Genomic DNA, 18,368 nt, shown 5'->3' on the forward strand with positions numbered 1-18,368 from the left:
CTCCACGCCCTCTTGCCCAAAAATAGACCATGCTCTGATACCAATGTAAGACAGGGGTGACTAGAGCCTGAGAGTCCACCACCCAACCACCCTTTATATAGGCATGCCCTTGGCCCTTTGCCCTAGTTGGACTCCCCGTTCCACACCGCCTAGCCCGGCCTTGCCTTATCTAGTCCGGCCTTGCCGGTGTCCTGACAACACACGGCTTTTCATGCTCTGCATAGATTTGCAGTAGGGCTATGCGCATGGATTTGATGGTTTGCCTTGCAAAAGCAAGCCACCAACAAGCCCCAAAAAGGAGCTGCTACGCTGCGCAAGGCTCTAGGTTGTGTTCTCGGCATTTGAGCGAGTGGTGATTCTAAATCCATGAACATTAGTTTCTTGATCTTGGCAGTGTTGGGGGATGGGGGTGGGGAGGTGTGATTGCTAGCTTAGCAGCTGAGGAAGTCAAGCCATAATTGTAGGAACGATCTTTGAAAAAGTTTAGCTTGATTTTATGTAGATGTAGAATGCATGATAAAGTATTGCTACTCAGCAACCTTCCTCATTTGTCACAGATCATCAAAACATCATCATTTGGAAGACACTGATGATAGTTGCAACATTAATCATGTAGATAAAGCTTGGTTGCTAAGTCTAGAAAATTTTTATTTTCTCAATGCAACTTCACAATTCCCTCAATATACACACACAACTAGTAAATCTTGTTGTACCTTATAATAAAGAAGATTTTCAATCGTGTCTTAGGTGGTGGATCGATGAGCATGAGTGAAATTAAACACACACACACACATACACACACAGAAGAGTCCGTAGTAGAGAAGGAGTGGCGATTACCATTCTCTGGCAAACAACGAAAAATTTGAAAGAGAGAGAGAGAAGTTTTAACGTTGACCCCAAGAGAGACCTTAGCATTTTGTATCCGAGCTTTGAACTCAAGTCGTGTACAGCCTTCTGTTTTTGGTCGGCGTTCGTGTTGGTTGACTCGTGACCACTTCAAAAGACGTGCTGAGAGTGGAGGAGGAGCAGGAGGGACGATGGGGGAGCGGATGAGCGTGTCGTTCCTTCTCTGTTTATGTCTAGCACTTGGCGTTTGCCAAGGCTTGCAGATCGTTGTCCAGAATACCGACTGCGTTTACGAGAACGTTGAGTATGAAGGCGACCTTGTCACGGGCAATTTTGTGGTCATCGATCACGAGTACTTCTGGGGGGAGGACCACCCTGGCATCGACTTCTCGGTACACCCAACATCCATCCCTCTCTCTCTCTCTCTCTGTGTGTGTGTGTGTGTGTGTGTGTGTGTGTGTGTGTGTGTGTGATGTGTGCATGTGTCTTCTTCAATAGATCATGTGGCCATTATCATTCTCTCTCTCTCTCTCGCTCTCACACACACACACACACACACACACACACACACACACACAGAGAGAGAGAGAGAGAGAGAGAGAGAGAGAAAAGAAGAAGAAGATGAAGAAGGAGAACATAATTAATGGCTGCAGGGGGCCAAAATTGACCCGAGGGTCCATTGAGGAGATGAGGCCATTTCCCCCTTTTCCAAGATAAAGAGGGGGGCGGGGGAATTCTTTGAACTAGGTAACTAGTTCTGATCTATGCTCAAGAAGGCGAGCAAAACACTTACCAAGTGGGGTAGGAGAAGGGCATGCTTTTGCAAGGACCTCCTCAAGGCTAGTGCAACTCCTGAAAATTAGCTCTGTTGTGTATAGGCAGGAGGCAACGTGTTACTCCGTCTCCATGTAAATCGAGTTACACACGATTCCTTTTTCTTCTCCCCATCCATTTGTAACCAGCCACAGGTCTCTACTTTTCATGTGTGTGTTCTCCCGTGCGACGATTTGATGGCACGCCTTTTTGGTTTTGGAGAAGGCATGTTCATTGCTGATATGTGCTTGAGCATTCAGAGTTTTATTTCCTCCAATTACATAGTTTTATTATTGCTGCAATAATACCGAAGTTTTTATCGAGACATGGCCTTTTGCTATTGCTTGTGAAAACTCTATTTCAAAATTTACTGCATACTCATTGCTTTTGGTCAAAGTGCACTATGGGTGTGGACACGAGAGCACGTTTGGAGGAGCTTAGTTCTTTCCATACGTTACTTTATGGCAAACACATATGGGTACGGAAGTATTGTTTCAAGTACGATTTGGGCCCTCGGGTTGAAACATACGTGGCCAAAAAAGAAAACATTTTACAAGGTAGGAGGGGGCGATGAAACATAGGATTGTATGCTATACACATTCAATCTTCAAAGTCTAGAGTAGTATTGACTTATCGATGCGCACGCAATTGGCATCAGTGTCTGCTAAGTCCATGGTATCAACGGTAGAGGCTAGAGCTCCCCCACGTGCACACCATGCCATGTGGCATGTCATCAATTGTAATGGGAGGGCACCACATGCCATCCGAAAGATAGATTGGAACAGACTTTTAGCACTTCAATACAACTGAATGAATGAGAGAGAAATCGAATCCTCAGGAGACATGGAGTGGTTGAGTTTTACTTCTAGACGGCATTGGCCCCAAACTGTCAGGTGGCAGCGGAAGATGCAATGAAGACAAGAAGTGGCTTGTGATACAATGGGTATCTCGACTCTGATCTAGAACACCTGCAATGCTAAACACATGAACAAGGTACACCTATGGAGAAGAGAGATAACTGAGGTAGAGAGAGACATGACATCTGAGAATGTGTGTGTGTGTGTGTGAGAGAGAGAGAGAGAGAGAGAGAGAGAGAGAGAGAGAGAGAGAGATTGGGAAAGGCTCTCCATGCTGGTAACAATCTGCTCATACAAGTGACCAAGGGTGGTTCGGCATGGAACTGACATGCCCAATGGATAGACCGAGGTACACACAACTGCGACTGCTATTGACAATTTGACACTGCGAACTACTCGTGCACACGAGACCACTGACACGGCCACAACATGGGCTGGGCTCCCCCAACACTGATCCACCTCTTGGCAAAGGAAGAACTGGAGAGAGTGACGAAGGCCTCAAGGATGCCGGCGTGGCTACCCTCTAGAGGAGGTAGGGATCCCTGCTCTCCTCGGTCTCTGACTAAAGTGCCCGCCGAATGGGCTGTCCTGAGGAGAAAATGCGAAAGTGGAGATTTGCTGCCCATCACCTAGCAGGGGATCACCATACGGTGCCCGCCACTGCCCCATGGGGATGCAAAGCCTGTTAGAGTTACACCACCGTTGCTTCGCCATTTTGTACGGCTAGTGATTGTCCCGGGTTGGCCACCCATCACACATCATGTAGATTGCATGGGTGGACACTTTTAGCACGTGTCCGGCCGGTCATTTTCTGAGTCCTGCTTGGTGCATACATTTTTAGCCATTTTTGGGCTTTTATGTTTTTTGCACCAGTTACACATTTTTTCCTACCTCAACCTAAGATTCGATAAATAGAATGCTTAGGGTCTTGTAGTCATTGAGATTGTGTATTGAGAGCATCATTTGCAGAGCACTTGTGTTTTCTCTCTCTCTCTCTCTCTCTCTCTCTCTCTCTCTGTGCAAGAACCTCTATGAGCAACCCAATGTTGATAAGATGGAGTGTTGTAGCTCCCTTCCATTTATGCCTCCCTTCTTTACCATTGAAGATGTATGCCGCGCGCTTGAGAAACTTGCTACTTGCAAGGAAGGGGACCTTCAAGGTGTCAAGGCTAAAATGATTAAATGGACAAGCAAGAAAACACGATATTGGATACGCGATATGTTTAACCTTGCACTTTAGCATGGCATGCCTCATGATTGGAGTGCAAATTGGATCAAACCTTTGCACAAAGGAGGAGATGTAAACAATGTAAACAACTATCGCACTATAAGGGTTGGTTCTTTGATGACAAAGTTATTTTATGTATCATGCAGATGAAGATAAGTGAATGGGCTGAAAAGAACGTCAAACATGCGCTTGGTCAAGCACGTTTTCGAAAGCATCATAGCACTATTGATCACCTTGTCACTCTTCGAGTTCTTATGGAAGCGTTTCAATTGAAAGGAAAAAAATTGTATTGTTGCTTTGTAGATTTCAAGAAAGCTTTTGACATGGTACCGCGAGGAAATCTTCGGAGACATATGCAAAGCCTTCAAGTGTCGAGAGAATTTATGCATGCAGTCTTTCGCATCTACCAAAAAGTGATATGTCAATTACATATGGGAGATGGAATGTCAGAATTTTTTGCAAGCACCATTGGTGTCAAACAAGGATGCCCACTTTCCCCAATCCTCTTTGGGCTACTCGTTGACGAATTGGAATGCATGGTTCTTGATTTTATGCAACAAGAAGGCATAGAAGAGGTTAAGATCGGAAATGCGGTGATCATGCTTTGCTTTATGCCGATGATGTAGTGCTCTTGGCACATACCTTAGAAGATGCACAAAAGCTTACGAGTGTCTTGAACGCTTTTGTCTACATAGCGGGCTGATCGTGAATGCTTTGCTTTATGCCGATGATGTAGTGCTCTTGGCACATACCTTAGAAGATGCACAAAAGCTTACGAGTGTCTTGAACGCTTTTGCCTACATAGCGGGCTGATCGTGAATGGATCCAAAACCAAGGTTATGCTTATAAAGACTCTCAATGATGAAAATCCATGCATTGTATACAACAATGAGCAACTTGAAGTGGTAGATAGCTTCAAGTACCTTGGCCTTGAGGTTCCATCCTATCATAAATGGAAGGATTGCACAATGCGTCGCTTGGAAGCCGAACATGTGCAATGTTGGAGAGATCAAGTGTTGGGCTCTCAAAAGGTACCTCTTTGACACATTGATGACACCGGTGCTTCTTTATGGAGTGGAGGTGTGGGGTGGTAATCTCGGGAAGTCTACTTGGAAAGAGTTTGAAAATGTCCAAAAGCGTTTTCTCACCAACTTTCTCCAAGTCAAGACACAAACGCTCTACATGCTCTTACTTCTTGAGTCCGGATCGCTTCCCATTGAGGTCTTGGACATGCAAAGGGTTGTGGAGTACATGCTTAAGACACAACGTAGCCCTTTGTATCGACTTCTTAGAATCGCCTATGAAGCAAGTCAAAAGGTCCATAAGACATGTAAGAGCAAAATACTAAGTTCGGGGTGGATGCTTGACATCAAGAAATGGTTTGGAAGATGGGATGCATGCCACTTGGTCAAGGATGCGTCGATCGACTTCCAAGTTAATGAGGCCTTACAACACCGTTTGGGAGTCCGAACGAGGTAATCGAACCCATCCCTACATCCTTGAGCCCATCCCGTTGAGTGCGATCCGCACCATTGCCTCCATTCGTCTTAGCTCCCATTCTCTACGCTGCGAGACAGGACGTTGGGGCACTGGCGAGGAGTCTCATCGACTTTGCACCTTATGTCCTCGTCAAGTGCGAGAGAGTGAGTACCACACACTACTTGAGTGCTCGGCTTTTGACCACATTAGGTCCTTTTTTCCCCGTATATTCAGCCATGAGCTCTCCCTACATACCTTCCTCTCCCAACCATGTTGCGGACTCTCTATTGCGACGCTCATTTCAGCCATTTTTGAGCATCGAGAGTCACTTATGACCTCCACTCACACCACGTGACATGTTCATTTGGTCCCATAGGTCATATTTGACCTCCGAGGACGATAATAGAACTATCTATCTATCTATCTATCTATCTATCTCTCTCTCTCTCCCTCCAGCGTTTTCGGCGCGCGTGGCTCACACTCTTTCCGTTGCTCACTCTCACATGGTGTCAATCGCCAAGACGCGGAGAATCTGCATCGATCTCTCCTCCAGAGGCTAGCGCTAGCACTTCTACCGGTTTCCACCGCGGCGGATCTCAAAAACGTTGATCAACATTTTTCAGCCACAGCGTTTTTCGCAAGAACAACAGCGTTTTTGCATCTGTAGCTTGATCTACACTCTCAAGTCCTAGCTCTTCCCTCCTGCAGCAGACTCGCACCAAACCGACACCAAACATTTGCTAGCGTTTTTGCAACACCTAGCGTTTTTGGACAGATTTGCATTTTGCAGATCTTGCTGCGTTTTTCCGCGTTTTGCTGGCGTTTTTAGTGATTTGCGGTGTTTTTCACAAAACACTGATCTTGTGCACCTAAGGTAGCGGCCAAGGAACACCCCGGAGTCTTCTACACTGCCTGGAACTTGCAGATCTACACCTTGGACAGGTATCTACACCCAATCGGCACCATTTTTGGTACTTATTACTTGCTGTTTTCTCTGTTTTCAGCCCCTCGACGGCTGAAAAGTACAACCACCCTCTCCTCTGACACTCTGCAACGCTCCCGCACCGACCGGTGGCGTACATGCACGCTGAAAAACTCTATTGTAGCAGCGTTCTCAGCACCCTTTGCAACGTTTTTTGGGCGGACAGCACACTGAATTTTTACCTCTTGTGCGGTTGAACCATTTGTTGCTCGTCAGGACACCATCCGATGGTTGTCTGTGCGGTTATTTTGGATTGCCACAGCCTTGGGAACAGTATCTTCATCGACAACTTGTGATCTTATCGATCTATCTTTGGGACTTCTCTCTGAGCAGGTGACATGTTGACTCTGAAACAAAAGGGACAACAACAACAGTCCCAGAAGGGGGGCACTACGTCTTCTGTGACTACGGCCACTTCCACTTTTGCGACTAGGTCGGCATCTGCCAACGCTACATCCAACAATTTGCTTAGGTGGAGAAGTTGGATCTACACAACTATTCTGTGTCCTCCATCTGCCAACGCTACATCCAACAATTTGCTGAGGAGGAGAAGTTGGATCTACACAACTATTCTGTGTAAAGGACACGAGTTTGCACAATTATTGCCTACCATCGACTCTGGGAATGGTTGAATGATTTCACCCATTCGGCTACTTAGCTTTCTCTTCCCACCGCCACTCAAGCCAAGATCGACGAGTGGATGGATCTGGACATACGAGTCTTCACCTTTCTTATGATGAACCTCTCGGAACGCATCACGAAGGAAGTTTCCAAAGAAAAGCATGCACATCCATTGTGGAGACGGATTCTTAACCAGTTTGAGGAGACCTCGTTTGCCAGGTAGATCACACTTAAACGTGAGTTGTACAACCTCCAAGTCGAGGATACTAACTCACTTGATGGGTTGACCCGCCGCATGCGGTCGCATGCGGAAACTCTGGGATGACCTTGTCTTTGCCGGAGGCGACATCACCTCGGCACGCATGGCTTGCCTCTTACTATTCAAGCTTTCCCCACGCTTTGATCCCTATTTTCAGAGTTTGCTCACATTTGGATGTACCTCTTTTCCCACTTGGGACGAGATTCTACCTTCCCTTAGAGAGATTTAGGGGCACTCCGCATTCTGAGCCGAAGGTGGTGTTGATGCAGAAGGAGCTTTGATAGCTCAAGGAGGTAACAAGGAAGGTAAAGGTAAGAAGAAGAAGAACAAGGACATTGAATGTTACCACTGCCACAAGAAAGGGCACAGAGAATCAGAATGCAGCAAGAAGAAGCTAGACAAGGCCTTCAGGGAGAAACAAACAGCCTCGACTGCAGTTGTAGCTCTCACAAGACGGCGGGGACCGCTCTTGTGACTTGTCGCGACGACGGACCATGCTCTTGCTACATCGCAGTCAAGTACTTGCGTTGTTGACAGTGGAGCCACCACTCACGTGACTCCCCAATAGTCATGGTTTAGCTCTCTCAGGGAGACTCACAGGCAGACCGTCACTATGGGTGACAACCATGAGATTCCAGTGTCTGGCACAGGCCAGAATACCCTCTTTCGTTCTACCTCAGGCCCGAAGTTCAGTTCAGTGGAGGCGCTTTACGTTCCGGACATGGCCTTCAACCTCCTCTCTGTGTTGAGTTCGGACTCTCAGGGAGCTGAAGCCTGACATACACTTTGGGAGTGGCACAATCATCATTTTTGATTCTACGACAGGTACTATCCGTGCACGCAGTGAGCACGATGGTTTCCTATACCGCCTCACTGCTCTTCTGTGTAGGACCACGGAGTCTTCTTCTCTATGGCATGCACGATTCGGACATCTATGTTATCAGCAGCTTCAGCAGGCTGCTAGGACCTCTATGGTGGAGGGTTTACCAACGATACGCTCCTCATTAGGCGTATGCGAGGCTTGCCAGATGGGCAAGCAACATAGGGTTGCCTTTTTGAAGCAGGCATCCAACAAAGCTTCAACACCACTTGCACTGGTGCACATTGATCTATGTGGCCCGATGAGCACTCATTCATTTTTTGACTCACAGTTTTTGCTTGTGCTTGTGGATGACTTCAGCAAGTACACTTGGGCTTCGTTCCTAAAGCTCAAGTCGGAGGCTTTCAGTTTCGTTCGAAATTGGAAGACGATGGTTAAAAAGGAGAAGAACTTGTACGTCAAATGTATTCGCTCAGACAGAGGGGGTGAGTTCACCTCGAAGGACTTTGCACAATGGTGCAAGTCAGAGGGCATCCAGCGCCAGCTGACTACTCCTTACACTCCTTCCTAGATTGGAATTGTTGAGCGGAAGAATCGGACTATCATGGAGATGGCTCGTGTGATGCTTTCCCCGGGTTTACTGGGGAGAGGCGTGCAACACGGCGGTTTACATCCAGAACCGTTCTCCTACCCATGCTTTGCAGGAAATGACTCCTTATCAGGCTTACTACGGGCGCAAGCCCTCGGTCTCACACTTTCGAGTTTTTGGTTGTCCGGCCTTTGTCCATGTGCCAAAGGAGAAGCGACAGAAGTTAGACTTTAAAGCGAAGAAGCTCATCTTCCTGGGCTATTCACGAGAGTTTGACGGATACCGGCTTTAGGATCCTGACGCCAAGACCACCACAGTTAACCGTGATGTGACTTTCATGGAGCTCTTCAGCACACCTGCATAGGGGGCAACATCCAAGCCTATACCTTCCCTACCTCCTCCTCGTCCACCTCCTACACTTGATCCTATCCTTGCTCCTCTAGGATCCTTGCTCCTGTACCAACTTCCTATTCCCTCTACACTGCAGCCAGCTACTTCACCCGGCCATGCCATGTTAGATTCCGATTTTGATGTGGATGATGGTTCTCCTTGGGTGGAGGTGAAACCGGCCCGTAGGGCGGTAGACTTTGGCTTTCATCCGAAATTCTTTACTTTACTTTAGACGCACAAAGAAAGAGAGAGAGAGAGAGAGAGAGAGAGAGAGAGAGAGAGAGAGAGAGAGAGAGAGAGAGAGAGAGAGAGAGAGAGAGTACTTTGCAAAGGGAACCTACGACGGGAATTAACACCTAAGTACACACACGGCTCGGAAGCTAGAATGCTCCGAGCAGACAACGACCCCCTGTTGGCCCCAAAGACTGGCGCCCCTTTCGATATTTCTTTATTTTTATTATACTTGAGAAAAACCTGTTAACTTCTACAACCTGTCCCACTTTTATCGGGCTGAAACTCCTCTACTCTAACCCGATTTTGGCAACATAACCACAGTAGAAGTCTCCAAGGACAAAATCCCAAGCAAACATTGACTTCACGCACTTTAGAGCTCTTTGCAAAACCTGTCGAGAAATTGCAGCTCGCTGAATTCTCTGTTTTGCGCTCCGATCCGTGTGCCGATCACTTCTGTGGATAGCCCTCGAGCTCTCACACTTGTAGGGTCACTTACGCCTTGAATTAGACGAGATTCCTCACTAGAAATCTCTCTAAATTGTCTTGTACAAGCATCCAATGCTTTCCCGAGGCTCCCCTTGGCAAGCAAATAAACAGTCCGAACGCTTTCACCTAACCCTCACCATGCTGTCCAAACCTATCCATGGCTATAATTGCAGGTTTTGACCCAATTTCGCCAGCATAACAACGCAAAAATCCATGTAGGTCAAAAGTACACGTTAAGGACACTTTCCCTTGCAGTATGGAAGCTTTCGAGTGCTCCGCTCGAAACGGTCCAAAACAGAGATTTACAGCCTGCTGTGTTTTTTTGTAGGTTTAGGGTTTCGCACCTAAATTGCAGGGAATCGCCATGGGAGCCTCGGAAAAGCCTTGGGATGCGTGTACAAGGCAGTAGGCACCTAACATTGGCAAAACAGAAAATTACAACATGCTGAAATTGACTTGCAGCTCCCTCTCTCTACCTCATCTTGGTTCATACTTGCAAACCCTAAAAACGCAGCAGAAAATCAGCCCTAATTTGACCACTTTTTGGCAAGCTGAACTTGCTGAATTTCCTATCTGTCCTGTGAAGAGGAACCCTCTTCTCTGGTGTAATCCGTCCTGTCAGCCATAGTGTAATTCCAAGTTCGTGTGCTCTGTGTCTTCACCAAACCAACCGAGGCTCACTTCTTGAGGAAAAAGTGATTCTATCCCGGCAATGGAACCATGAAACCGGCCTGTAGGGTGGTAGACTTTGGCTTTCAGCCGAAATTCTTTACTTTACTTTAGACACAGAGAGAGAGATAGTACTTTGCAAAGAGAACCTATGACGGGAATTAACAATTAAGTACACACAGGGCTCGGAAGCTAGAAACTGGAGCCCCTTTCGGTATTTCTTTATTCTTATTATACTTGAGAAAAACCTGTAAACTTCTATAAGCTGTCCCACTTTTATCGAGCTGAAATTCCTCTACTCCAACCCTATTTCGGCAACATAACCACAGGAGAAGTCTCTACAGACAAAATCCCAAGCAAACATTGACTTTCCACGCACTTTAGAGCTCTTTGCAAAACCTGGCGAGAAATTGCAGCTCGTTGAATTCTCTGTTATGTCTCCAATCCGCGTGCCGATCACTTCTGTGGATAGCCCTCGAGCTCTCGCACTTGTAGGGTCACTTACCCCTTGAATTAGACGAGATTCCTCACTGGAAATCTCTCTAAATTGTCCTGTACAAGCACCCGATGCTTTCCTGAGGCTCCCTTGGCAAATAAACGGTCTGAATGCTTTCATCTAACCCTCACCAAGCTGCCCAAACCTGTCCATGGCTGTAATTGCAGGGTTTTGACCCAATTTCGCCAACATAACAACGCAAAAATCCATGTAGGTCAAAAGTACACGTCAAGGACACTTTCCCTTGCGGTATGGAAGCTTTCGAGTGAGCTGCAAGTCAATTTCAGCATGCTGTATTTTCTGTTTTGCCACTGTTAGGTGCCTAATGCCTTGTACACGCATCCTAAGGCCTTTCCGAGGCTCCCCTAGCGATTCCCTGCAGTTTAGGTGCGAAACCCTAAACCTGCAGAAAAACATAGCAAGCTTTAATTCTCTGTTTTGGACCATTTCGAACGGACCGAGCACGCCTACGCGTGTCTCAGGTGCTCCCGCACGCAATGGGACAATTCCCTTTCAAATCGGACGAGTTTTCACATGAGAAAACTCTTCGTTTTCGCATTTCTTCGCGATGGAACTATGCGTACCTGAAGGGGATTAGCAATATGCTGATCCAGTTCTTGTACATAAGGCTCTTGCCTTGGCAAACACGCATAAAACCCCAAAATTGTACATGGTCATCTGAGAAGCCCAACTAGAGGGGTATTACCATATGTGCAAAGGGGAGAGAGAGATTCGCGAGAGCAAATCGTCGCACTACATAGAGCAAGGGAGAAGGCAAGCTTTCCATTAAAGCTGTGAGCACCTGCACCCACTACTCACACACATTGTAGCTCTCACTTATGGGCTGAAATCAGCCCCCCCCCTCTTGAAATGGGCGCCCCCTCTTCATGCAGACTAGGAAAGCTGCTCAGGAGCCGCTGTGTCCCTTATGCCTCTGTTGAGTTAATTTCCTAGTACCCACCAACTTATCACTGTCGCGAGGGGCCTAAATGACTTTGAACTGAGCCTACACACCCTTTTATTGCTCGGATTCGAGTGCCGATTGGCCCGACCAACTCGTGGTGACCTGCCCTTCCCGACTGCGGGTAAAACTCTCCGTCGTCAACCATTTCACACTGACCATACAATGTCCAACCATTTGCAACTTCAAAACGAGGGTCCCAAAAATCAAACAAAAATCATCGGAAAGAAACCAACAACTCAAGTTAGCAATTGCCACGTCCTCGTGACAGGAGGCGGTTCCACCATGCAAGGAGAAGTTAGTTCCTAGTTGGCTCTACTCTACGGTTTCTTCATCTGGAGTCCGAAGTTACCAGACTCGCCAGGCCCTAGACAACCTCGATGTTCTGCACGTCTCAAGGACATGCAAGTTTATGACGGTGCAGAGTTCATGAACTTTGCATTCATGTCTCATATTCAGACTTCACCAGTTGAGCCTTCCTCGGTGGAGGAAGCACTCCAGCATGATTGCTGGAAGCGTGCCATGCAGACAGAGATGGACGCTATTGAGCGGAATAAAACCTGGACTTTGGTTCCCAGGCCCAACAAGCGAAAGGTTGTTTCTACGAAATGGATTTTCAAGACAAAGTACAAGGCCAATGGTTCCCTCGACTTGTTGCCCGGGGTTTCACACAGCGACCAGGCATGGACTTTGATGAGACCTTTGCTCCCACCGCTCGCATGACTACCGTACGCACAATGTTTGCTCTTGCAGCCAATGTCACAAATGGGTGACGTGGCATGACCCAACTTACTCCCAGAGTGGGGCAGCAGACCCGGTGCAGCAGGACAATCCCGTGTAACGCGGAAATCTGTTGACGTGGCAGTATCGTACGGACCTCCGTGATTTGCGGCGCAAAAAGGAAATCTGTTGACTTGGCAAAGTTGTACGGAAGCTTGCTTTTGTGTTGGCTGGCTGAATTGGCAGCTTTTGGAATAGTTGCTTTATTTTACAAGCTTTTAAAATTGACTGCTTTTGGGGCTCTGCTTTTGGCATCCCTTGTAACCTTTAAATAAGTGGGCAGGCTCCTCACAACTCAGAGCACTGGACGCAGAGTCTGAGAGTGAGAACCCTCCCACTCTCTTGTACTTTGAACACAGATTAATACAAAAAGAAATACTGAAAGGGGAGCTAGTCTTTGGGGCCAATATCTCTAGGCACGGAACTCCGCTGGGCCATGTCGAATCAATTGTGAACTGTGAACTGTTTTGAAGTGAATCTCTGCTGTGTCACGGTAGAATCTTGACTTGGAGTGGCCAAGTTTGTTACAGTGGTACAGAGCACAAAAAGATTCTTCTTCTATGGAGGATCCGATCCCTTTTGCAGCACGCACGGCTTTTGGAAAAGAATCTTTGTGCCTCGACCCCGGACTTATTAGCCACTCCCACCCTTCATACATCGCGCATCGGGTGCGCTCCCGTCTTCATCACTCTGTCTTACAGGGCATAAAGCCATTAAGAATCCCAGATTACACATGGGTTCTCGTGAAGAATCTAACGGAGATGACACCTCTCAGTGAGAAGGCAAAGAAAAGGTGTAAATCCGACGCGGGAACTGAAGAAAAGATTGAAGATTTGGGCAATTTTTTTTTCGGACAAGTTTGCCAGAAAGGAGTACAAACGTCAACTGCAGATTGGCATGTGTGAACAAATTGATTAAGTACTCCAGGGATCCGAGATTGGTGAAACACCTGAAGAATTACCGACTGATAAGATTTACTAGAGATGGCATGTGGCCATTGCTTCTCCTCTTAGGTAGGGAGGAAAGCCGAAGAGACAGACGAGTACAGAAAAGCAGAATCTGTACTCGCCGAAAGACATGGACAAGCGAAGCAAAAAGAAAAGCTTTGGAAAGGGCAAGAAAAAGGCAAAGAAGCCTAGATTTCGCCCAGTTTCTGACAGTTCTACAGAGAAGTCATCCTTAGCCAGTTTGGACTTCAACGATCACCTGTTTTATGCAAAGAAGAAACATTTTTATAAAGCCAACCAATGACTTCCTCGAAGATAAAAGCAAGAAAGTAAAAGAATTAAAAGAAGTGGACAGTCAATTTGAACCCTTTTCTGGGTTTCGAGATGCTCGAACATGGTGGTCCACTCTTCTGCTGAGAAAGGAAGCTCCGGTTAAATGGTTTAACTTCAAAAGGCTTTTTATTTCGTCTTGGCTGACTCGGGAGTACGAACGAGATGTCACAAACTGGTGATGTGGCATGGCCTTGGACATGGGGCAACAGAGCACACACACACTGCGACTGGCAGCCTGCGTGGAAAACCCGCAGACCACACGTGGTAGTACCGTACGGATTTCTGCTTTTTGCGCTGCACAACTAACGTGGCAAAGCTGTACGGAAACCTTGCTTTTTGTGCCAGCTAAAACTTACGCTGGCTGAAAATTGAGAAGCTTTTGGAAACCTTGCTTGATTGTTACAAGCTTTTAAAGAGAAGCTTTTGGGGCTCTGCTTTTGGGCATCCCTTGTAACCTTTAAATAAGTGGGGAGGGCCCTCACAACTCAGAGCATGTGGACACAGAGTCTGAGAGTGAGAACCCTCCCACTCTCTTGTACTTTGAACACAGATTCATACAAAAAGAAATACCGAAAGGGGCGCTAGTCTTTGGGGCCAGTATCTCTAGGCACGGAACTCTACCGGGCCGTGTCGAATCAATTGTGAATTGTGAACTGTTTTGAAGTGAATCTTTGCTGTGTCGCGGTAGAATCTTGATTTGGAGTGTCCAAGTTTGGGGGTATGTCACAAATGGGTGATGTGGCATGACCTGACTCACTCCCAGAGTGGGACAACAGACCCGGTGCAACAGGACAGTCCCGTGAAATGCGGAAATCTGCTCACGTGGTAGTATCGTACGGACCTCCGTGATTTGCGGCACAAAAAGCGAAAATCTGTTGATGTGGCAAAGCTGTACGGAAGCCTGCTTTTGCGCTTGTCGGCTGAATTGGCAACTTTTGGAATAGTTGCTTTATTTTACAAGTTTTTAAAATTGACTGTTCTTGGGGCTCTGCTTTTGGGAATCCCTTGTAACCTTTAAAGAAGTGGGCAGGGCCCTCACAACTCAGAGCATCTGGACGGAGAGTCTGAGAGTGAGAATCCTCCCATTCTCTTTTACTTTGAACACAGATTAATACAAAAAGAAATACCGAAAGGGGCGCCAGTCTTTGGGGCCAATATCTCTAGGCACGGAACTCCGCCGGGCCGTGTCGAATCAATTGTGAAATGTGAATTGTTTTGAAGTGAATCTATGCTGTGTCGCGGTAGAATCTTGACTTGGAGTGTCCAAGTTTGTTACAACCAACTTTGGTTGGTCTATCTTCCAGATGGATGTTAAAAGTGCGTTTCTGAATGGAGATTTGGATAAAGAAGTTTATGTGGAGCAACCTCCTAGGTTTTGTATACCAGGCAAGTAGGATTGGGTCTATCAGTTGTGGAAAGCATTGTATGGACTGTAGCAAGCTGGACGACAGTGGTACCTCACACTTGACTAGTTTCTCATGAAGCTGGGGTTATGGCGTACCTCATCAGATTCCAACTGTTATGTTGTCTCTGATGGCTCTTTGGTTGCGATTGTGATTGTCTATGTGGACGATCTCATTTTCACAGGCTCTTGGACCAGCAGGATCAAGTTGGTCATGAAAGCTATGGAGACGCGTTTCGAGATGACTGATCTTGGGCTTCTTTGCTATTTTCTTGGATTCCAAATTTTTCAAATACCAGACGGCATCTTCTTTTCTCAGCGGAAGTATGCGAATGCTATCCTGGAGAGATTTCAGATGTCAGGTTGCAGATCGATTGGCACTCCTCTTGAGCTCGAAGAGAACTCACTATCCTTCCCTACAGGCTGACTTGGAGCAGTACAGGAATGTTGTTGGGTACCTCGTATGGCTGACTTATTCCCGACCAGACATCTGTTACACAGTTTATGTCCTCAGATCCTTCAACACCCAACCTCGTCAGCGACATTGGTAGTGTGCCCAACGTATTTTGCGGTATATCAGCGGCACCTTGGACCATGGTGTGTTCTATGGTCGCTCCAAGGGTTGCACCTTACTTGGTTGGTGCGGTTCAGTTTGGGCAGGAAGTCAAGATACTCGGCGCTCTACTCCAGGAGCAGTTGTGAAAACTCGGCTTGGGACCCATTTCATGGAGCAGTAAGCGGCAACCCACCGTTGCGCTATCTTCTACAGAGGCGGAGTACAGAGCACCTTGCTATGCTGCTTGTGAGGCCATATGGCTACGGAGATTACTTGGAGAGTTGTGTTTTCCCTAGATTGCTACGACTCGTCTTTTGTGTGACAATCAGAGTTGCATTGCTATTGCCAAGAACAGTATCACTATGTTAGGGAGCAGGTTTTGGCTGGAGATCTTCATTTGAAGTATGTTCCTACAACGGACAATGTAGCAGACATCTTCATGAAGGCTGTACCTCAGCGGACTTTGGCTTCTCACCTTCGACTCCTCTGTGTTGGCTCAGCATCCGGTGCTGAGAGGGGGTGTTAGAGTTACACCACCGTTGCTTCGCCATTTTGTACGGCTAGTGATTGTCCCGGGTTGTGGCCACCCATCGCACTTCATGTAGATTGCATGGGCGGACACTTTTATCACGTGTCCGGCCAGTCATTTTTTGAGCTTGGCTTGGTGTACACATTTTTAGCCATTTTTGGGCTTTTATGTTTTTTGCACCAGTTACACATTTTGCACTACCTCAACCTAAGACTCTATAAATAGAATGCTTAGGGTCGTGTAGTCGTTCAGATTGTGTATTGAGAGCATCATTTGCAGAGCACTTAGTGTTCTCTCTCTCTCTCTCTATTGCTAATTGGACTATTTTCTTATTTTTAATGATTAATTTCTTTTTCTAGGCTATTTTATTGTGTACACTAAGAACTGTTAACAGATTGTAGCTACAGGAAATGCCATCAAGAACGGACAACTCTGATGTGTCATTTGATGGGTGACGGTAAACATCGCGAAGGAGTTTCCGTAAGTTCGGTGGAAAGGGCCGGGTTACGAGTGCCCTTGATGCGTCACATGATGGGTGACAGGTGCATTAGAAAGGGGGCATTCCGTAGGCTGAGGAGGAAATCCGAATTGAGTAAGAAAATACGCGTAAGAACACAAGCACAAGAATAAAGATGGGTTCAAAGAAGCTTTTTTTTACGAAAAGCAAGAACCTTCGCGGGAGGGCAGATGCTTTCCCGTGAGGAAGCTATGTTTGCATTGCATCTGTGCCGTGTTCTGCACCCGGGGATGCCTGGAATGTGTTTGTATAGCATTAGTTTTTTTTACTTACGGAGTGGTTTTTAAAAGTTTGAACAGGTTCACACTTTATTTTAAAAGTGGCCGGCCACTTTTCAGTGACCGGTCCCTTTTATTAATAAAATAAAGCAGCCCCAAATCCTTACGTAAAAAAAAACCTACGCAAGCTGTACGGATGGGCTGAAAACAGCGATCTCTCTCTCTCCTCTCTCTAGAAGCGCCAGAGCTTTTGCTTTTGTGCCCTATTTCCGCCGGGTGCCAAGGCCTATAAAAAGGCAGCGAGCGTTACAGTTTAGAGAGATCGCAAGGAGTAGAAGGAAGTGCCAGCGCTGAGGTTTTGGGAGCAAGGTGTGGCGACGGAAATCTGCGAGTGTTCGGGTGACGACGGAGTACGGAGGTCGCTTTTCCGAGCAAGGAGCGACAGATTTTCAAGTGCTCGTGTACGCTCCCGTCTTGTGACAGTGGTATCAGAGCTCGGACTCCTCTCTTTCTCTGCAAAGAAGGACGATTTCAGGAAGAACGGGAAGAACCATGTCGAGCCAAGGGAGAAGCGTTGAAGAGGAGCTTCAACAAGTGCGAGCTCAGCTTGCGGATTTGCAACAAGTCTTACTATTGCCAGATGTCGAAAAGCTCTTGGGCGGAATGAAGAGAACGAATGGAACCGATGCAGCCGGGCATCCAGACCACACTGTTGGCATGAGACCACAGGAAGAAAGAGAAGAAGAACGTGCCGAGGTGCACAAAGGATCTTCGGATCGGAATGAACGGCGAAAGGCCAGGAAAAAGCGCTCTCTTTGCTAGATGAGAGCAAGGACATCTCTATCTCATCTCCATCTTACTCTCCTGATTATACTTCTACTTCTCAATCGTCTCGCTAGAAGAAGGAAGCCGCTACTACTACCACCCTACATCAACCTAAAGATAAGCCTCGATTCAAGAAGCATGGTCGCAAGTCTCAACATCGCATGAGAGTCTTCAAATCGGGCGACAAGGACATCAAGTTCGAAACTTACAACGGACGGAGAGATATCTCCAAAGCACTGTCCTTCATCAGATAGTTTGAAGTCGCCTTTACCAATGGACACTTCACAGAAAGATCCAAATTGCGCCATGTGGGGATGCACCTCAAGGAAATGGCAAGTAATTGGTGGTTAGCCAAGATTCTGGAAGGTTCTCAGGCCTGAACTTGGGAGAGATTCAAATCTGAATTTTATGAACAGTTTCTTCCGCCTGGCTTCGAGCAGGACATACGGAAGGAATGGGATTGGCTTGCCTAGAAGGAACATGAGAGAGTAACGACCTATGTGGACAAGTATTGGTCGGTTCTTCTGAAGG

The 18,368-nt window shown here is 46.9% G+C and overlaps 1 protein-coding gene across 1 annotated transcript in view; it reads left to right on the forward strand.

Annotated features, from left to right (window-relative positions):
• Positions 1-956: 956 nt before the first annotated feature.
• LOC147439725 (emp24/gp25L/p24 family/GOLD family protein) overlaps positions 957-18,368 on the forward strand; it is a 72,386-nt gene continuing 54,974 nt past the window's right edge. Inside the window, exon 1 of the mRNA XM_086485524.1 lies at positions 957-1,238. Coding sequence (XP_086341650.1) covers positions 1,038-1,238 — 201 coding nt within the window. The 5' untranslated portion in view covers positions 957-1,037. The remainder of the gene's footprint in view (positions 1,239-18,368) is intronic.

Source organism: Adiantum capillus-veneris, chromosome 16 (genome assembly GCF_014529385.1).
Source record: "Adiantum capillus-veneris isolate H3 chromosome 16, ASM1452938v2, whole genome shotgun sequence".
NCBI classification, from domain to species: Eukaryota; Viridiplantae; Streptophyta; class Polypodiopsida; order Polypodiales; family Pteridaceae; genus Adiantum; species Adiantum capillus-veneris.